This window comes from Malaclemys terrapin, chromosome 1, assembly GCF_027887155.1.
Source record: "Malaclemys terrapin pileata isolate rMalTer1 chromosome 1, rMalTer1.hap1, whole genome shotgun sequence".
NCBI lineage: Eukaryota > Metazoa > Chordata > Testudines > Emydidae > Malaclemys > Malaclemys terrapin.
Genome location: NC_071505.1, coordinates 64,475,680 through 64,481,576, shown reverse-complemented (window position 1 = coordinate 64,481,576; position 5,897 = coordinate 64,475,680). Strand labels below are relative to the sequence as shown.

General features: G+C 39.5%; 1 protein-coding gene across 1 annotated transcript; it reads left to right on the top strand.

Annotated features, from left to right (window-relative positions):
• The first annotated feature begins 407 nt into the window (after positions 1 to 407).
• Positions 408 to 5,648, top strand: IFNG (interferon gamma). The gene is made up of 4 exons (XM_054016373.1): positions 408 to 527; positions 2,836 to 2,904; positions 3,324 to 3,509; positions 5,514 to 5,648. The coding sequence occupies exons 1-4, from the start codon at positions 408 to 410 to the stop codon at positions 5,646 to 5,648; spliced, it is 510 nt and encodes a 169-aa protein (XP_053872348.1).
• The last annotated feature ends 249 nt before the right edge of the window (positions 5,649 to 5,897 follow it).

Genomic DNA, 5,897 nt, shown 5'->3' with positions numbered 1-5,897 from the left:
AAAATTTCCAGTGCCAGGTTGAAAATGCTTTCGAGGGATCCCTCAACGGTGGCAGGGATGGACACGTAACCGAGCATCATATTCTGTCACACGGGAGACCTAGTCATTTAAAGGAAACTTTGAACGCTAAAGTCCCACAAACCATACCTATTAATAAAACCAATGAGCATCACATCCTATCTAACACCATCTCATCTTCTAAAACTTGTGAATAATGTGTAATTCTGATGATGAGATAAAAATATTCAACACCCAGGTATAAATACCACCACCAAGACAGATGAAGTTCACTACTCGGCTTTCTTCTAATACCAGACCTGACTGTTAGAAGGATAGCTCATTGCTTTAGGCCTGACAGCCACATTCAGAAACCACTTCAGCATTTTTACTTCAGTGTCTCCACAGCAATGACGCCTCAGATTTATCTCTTCATCCTTCTATCTATCAGCTCTTGTTTTGGATGTTTCTTTTGTCAATCAATTCTTCCTAAAATAGAAGAAGATATAGAAAAACTCAAAGCTGACTTTGTAAGTATAACCATCTAATAATTCATTCTTCTTCCTCTCTTACTGCTTATGCTTTAGACATCATTTGGACTTAAATATTACTGAAAGTTGGCTAGAGTTTGGTTTATGACAATCAATGTAATATAGTCCTGTTACAACATGTGTAGATTTGCTTTTGCAGTTAATTGTTTATTTGAATATAGTTTGATGCTAGACAATGTCTTTGTGCTATTCACCTTTGTCACCAAAACTAAGGTCCTTCCAACTGAACTAATTAAAGTAATGTAGTATTTTGAATCTATCTGGGGAAAATTGATATAACTGTTTATGCTTCATGGTGGGGAACATTCTCCCAGTTCCCTTAGCAATCAATTACATGGAACAATGCATAATGAGAAAATCTTGTAACAGTTAGGATGCAACCTCTTGGATCATCATTAGTTTTACGGTGATAAAATTACATTTGCCAGAGATAGGGGATTAAGTAGTAGTTAATAATGTAAACAGGAACAAATGAAAATGATAGAGATGAAAGGCGATCCTTTGCTTTAGCAAATGCATCTGGTGCTTTTTTCTTGTTACATTGCTCAAAGGTGGCCCCTAGTGCTTATTCTTTAGTATGTTTGAAACATTGCTACATTAATCCTGCTTTCATAAACTGAGATTATGATGATTGCAAGAATTCTAATCTGCAACATTAGCACATTTCATAGAGATTATGTCAACGTTATGTTAATTAATGTATGATCGCTTAGGAGTCAGTCAGATAACCTGTTGACTTCAGCTGGGATTACTAATGGGAGTAAGAGCTGTTGGATGGGGTGATCATTAATTGTTTTTTTACATTTTAAATTCATTTCCTTAAACGAATGAAAGATGCAGAACGCTCTTGCAGCCAGAGCAAAGAACTGGGGGCTAGGATCACTGGCTTCCATTTCCAGCTCAGCCACTGATTTTGGGTGTTTATCTGTCAGTAGAATGAGTACAGTAGTTACAGTAATAACTATAAAGGAATGTTGTAAGGTTTGTTTAATCTTTGTCAAGTGCTTGAAGATCAAATGCAATATTGGTTTTAGGTAATACAGTTATTGTGATTATATGTTAGATTCCTATTCCAATATATGTGACTATGTAGGGCCAGATCCTGGGAGGTGCTGAGCACTTACTGTTTTCACTGAAGTCAAGAGTTCAAGCCCACTGCAGGTGCTCAGCACTTCTCAAAATTGACCCATAAGCCCTAAGCCAGCAAAGCACTTAAGTATGCAAATTATCCCATTGAAGTCGCTGTAATTACATTATTGAACAAACAAAAAATGAATGATTCACATTGTATTGTTAGGATTATGTTTTATCAGGACTAGTAAAAATAACTAAATTTCCCCATGAAAAATATTTTTAAAGCTCTGTATTTTCTAACCCTGCAATCATTGAGATACAACATACAGAACACCTGTTTTCCAGCTATGTGAAATACTCTCTAGTCCACAATATCTTTGCATCCCTCAGTCTGAGAGTGGGATATCGGACTTCCCCCCAGTTTTTACATACCTCTGATATTACAGGAGTTCTGACTCTCTGAAATGACAGTTCCCCTCTACTAGAACTGGGCTCTTTGCAATTCACCCAAACAGGGAAGGCCCATGTGCACTACTTAAGCCACTTAACATGGGAATCATGTGAGCAGAGATGATACGTGGGGGGAGGGATGTATGCAGGGATCACGTGCCTCCCCCCCAGATATGCTGCTTGGCGTATACTGAGCATGCTCACACAGACTGAGCGTGCTCATTAACACTGCTGAAGCCAGCTGCCCTCACTTTGCTCCCCTGCTATCGGCAGGCACGGGTTGTCTCCGCATGTGAGAATCACAGTGAATGGGCCCTTTGCACTGGTGTCTTTACTGACACAAAATTTTCACTAAGGTAAATGAATTCCCATTCCTTCACTAAAGTCAACGGGAGATTTTCCTAAGTACTGTGAAAGGAATGAATGAAGGGTTAGACCCACTGATTTTGCACTGCTGGTCTTAAATCCCTCAGAAAAGAAGATATAACTAGATCAGACAATTCAAAGAACAATTTGCTGTGTCTATTAGTATTTATTTTTTAGTTGTTAATGTCAGCATCCACAAAGAGCACGTAGTAACAGTTTAGTGAATGTAGTTGTATAATTCCTCCAAGATGAAGGACTTATAACAGCTGAAAATCCTTAAAGCAAAAATAATTCTCGTATGTATTTCACTATTACTCCCATCCATTTCAATGGAGGGTCCTGTTTGTTTTTCAGTAAATCTTGGTGTCTCCTAAGTCATTTCTGTGTTCCATTGCAGAATTCAAGTCAGTCAGATGTAGCTGAGGGCGGATCTATTTTCACAGAAAGACTGAAAAGTTGGACAGAGGTAAGCTTACATCCTTAGAACCAGATTTTGAGCACAGGTGCAGCTGCTTTGCATTGTGCTAATTGTGCAAGGTGGCTCCTATGACATTCTGCTGCCTCTCTGCTAGCGTAGGGGACATGGTTGGGAAAAAAGGGGTGTAGCAAGGGAGCTCCTATGTACCATTGATCACTAGGCTGCTGTAATGGCTCCTTGGGATTGCTGGCAGCTGGCACAAGTTACAACAGCCCTCAGGATACTTTAGTTTATGCCAGGTGCTCAGCTTTAGGCCCAGCCAACCCAGAATCAACGCTTTAGGCCACCTTTGCATTCCCCTGTCCAGAATACTCTTTGATCACAGCAGGGGGCCTTCATTTTGATTTTCTACATTTCCCTGTTGATGGAAGTTCATTAAATGCTTTTATGTGCTGTATTTCTAACAGGCAACTGAAAAAAAAATCATACTCAGCCAGATCGTTTCCATGTACTTGAAAATGTTTGATAATATTGGCCCGGCTACAAGTAAATCGCACGTCAAGAACATACACAATGCCCTGTATACGTTGAACGACAGCCTAACTGAAAGCTTCAAAAAAGTAAAAGACCTAATGGAGTTGGCAAAACTTTCGGTAAGGATATTTCTTTTTTTCCTTTTGTTTTATGAAGGTAAAATCATTCCCCTTTTGTGGCAACAGAGCCTCAGCTTCTTGATTTTCAGGACAAAGTCTAAGGGCCCTTTACTCTTTTAGGCTTTTGTCTAAGTGGATAGTTCTCTGAAATCATCCACTCAATGTGCATCGGCAGTCAAAAAAAGGGAACAGAATGTTGGGAATCATCAAGAAAGGGATAGATAATAAGACAGAGAATATCATATTGCCTCTATATAAATCCATGGTATGCCCACACCTTGAATACTGTGTGCAGATGTGGTCACCCCATCTCAAAAAAGATATATTGGAATTGGAAAAGGTTCAGAAAAGGGCAACAGAAATGATTAGGGGTATAGAATGACTTCCATATGAGGAGAGATTAATAAAACTGGGACTTTTCATCTTGGAAAAGAGGCTACTAAGGGGCAATATTATAGAGGTGTATAAAATCATGAGTGGTATAGAGAAAGTAAATACGGAAGTGTTATTTACTCCTTCTCATAATACAAGAACAAGGGGCCATCAAATGAAATTAATAGGTAGCAGGTTTAAAACAAACACAAGAAAGTATTTTTTCATGCAATGCACTGTCAACCTCTGGAACTCCTTGCCCGAGGGTGTTGTAAAGGCCAATACTATAACGGGGTTCAAAAGGGAGCTAGATAGATTCATGGAAGAAAGGTCCATCAATGGCTATTAGCCAGGATGATGGGCAGAAATGGTATCCCTAGCCTCTGTTTACCAGAAGCTGGGATTGGGTGACAGGGGATGGATCACTTGATGATTACCTGTCTGTTCATTCCCTTTGGGGCACCTGCCATTGGCCACTGTCGGAAGACAGATACTGGGCTTAATGGACCTTTGGTCTGACCCAATATGGCTGTTCTTATGTTCTTCTTATGTTTTTAAGTGTTTTCGCTGTGGGGAAGACAATCTAGTCATATCCTGCAAGGCAATTTTTTAGTTAAAGTTTTTTATTTGTGTTTTTTTAAAAATTATGTATGTGTGCTCACAAAGTAGCCCAACTGATGCATTTTAACATCTGAAACATTTTAATCTAAACATTAATGAATGAAAATAGAGTCAATGAGAGTAACAGACAACCTTAACCTTACGTCAGATTATTACATAGTTAACAGCCATTTGTCTCCTAAACTGGGTGGAGGAAGTAGTAATCAGTTCATAGTCGGATTAAAAACAGCCTCCAAAAGTGACATCCTGTATCAGATTCTACTGTTAATAGTGGTTTAACTCCCTTGATTTCAATTACAGCCATCAGCATATGGCTCTGCTTTAATAATTTGTCCTCCAATACCACAGTAACTCAAACGGTATAATAATATATCATGTTGAGCCACACAGTAGCGCAGTTGCATAGAATGCTGTTGACTTGTACCATATCATAAAGCAGCTTGGAAATTGGACAACAAAATTCATTAGAAGATTGCTCTTCCTTATCTGAACTGGTTGATGGATTGATGGGTTATTGCTATTCTTCATCAATGTGTTACTTTGCCCTATCATGTAATGCCCCATACAACAACTTAGACCTGGGGTTCTCAAAACCCCCTCCTGACAACAAAAATTATTACACAACTCCAGCTGAAGCCTGAGCCCTGCCACCCCAGACGGCAGGGGCGGGGGCAAAGCCAAAGTCCGAGCCCTGCTGCCCCAGGCGGAGGCCACAGCCCAAGTGCTTCAGACCCAGGGTGGGGAGACCTGTAACCTGAGCCCCACCACGCAGGGCTAAAGCCGAAGACTGAGGGCTTCAGCTTCAGCCCCAGGCGGTGGGGCTCGGGCTTTGGCTTCAGCCCCAGACCCCAGCAAGTCTAATGCCAGCCCTGGTGAACCCATTAAAATGGGGTAGTGACCCACTTTGCAGTCCCAACCCACAGTTTGAGAACTGCTGGCCTAGACTATAGCGCATGCTAATAAATGTACAGTACCTTTTGAAATGACTATTTTTTTTGTCCTTTGAACCAGATGAATGATAAGAAAATCCAACGCAAAGCTGTTAATGAACTTTTCCCCACCTTACAAAAACTACTACTGGACCATTCAACTACTCACGTAAAGAGAAAAAGGAGCCAAAATCAGAAAAGGAAATGTAGATGTTGAAAGGCTTAGTTATACCTTTTGTTATTCCGTTTTTATATAAATCTATTTATTAATATTTAACTATTTTTCAATCATTATTTATAATGAAATCTATTTTGAAATCAAGAAAGTATTTATAATTCCTACTGCTGCGTAAGAAATGAATATGTATAGAATTCCTGTTTATCTTTTATATGTTTATTAACTGGATAATGCAGAGCTGTGCAACGTTTACCTGATATTCCCTGTGAACTGCATATAAACATACAA

Excerpts from the sequence above, each read along its gene's own strand:
- IFNG (XM_054016373.1), top strand. The coding sequence starts at position 408 with ATGACGCCTCAGATTTATCTCTTCATCCTTCTATCTATCAGCTCTTGT. Across the intron at positions 2,905-3,323 it reads GACTGAAAAGTTGGACAGAG|GCAACTGAAAAAAAAATCAT; the intron begins GTAAGCTTACAT and ends TATTTCTAACAG. Across the intron at positions 3,510-5,513 it reads TGGAGTTGGCAAAACTTTCG|ATGAATGATAAGAAAATCCA; the intron begins GTAAGGATATTT and ends CCTTTGAACCAG.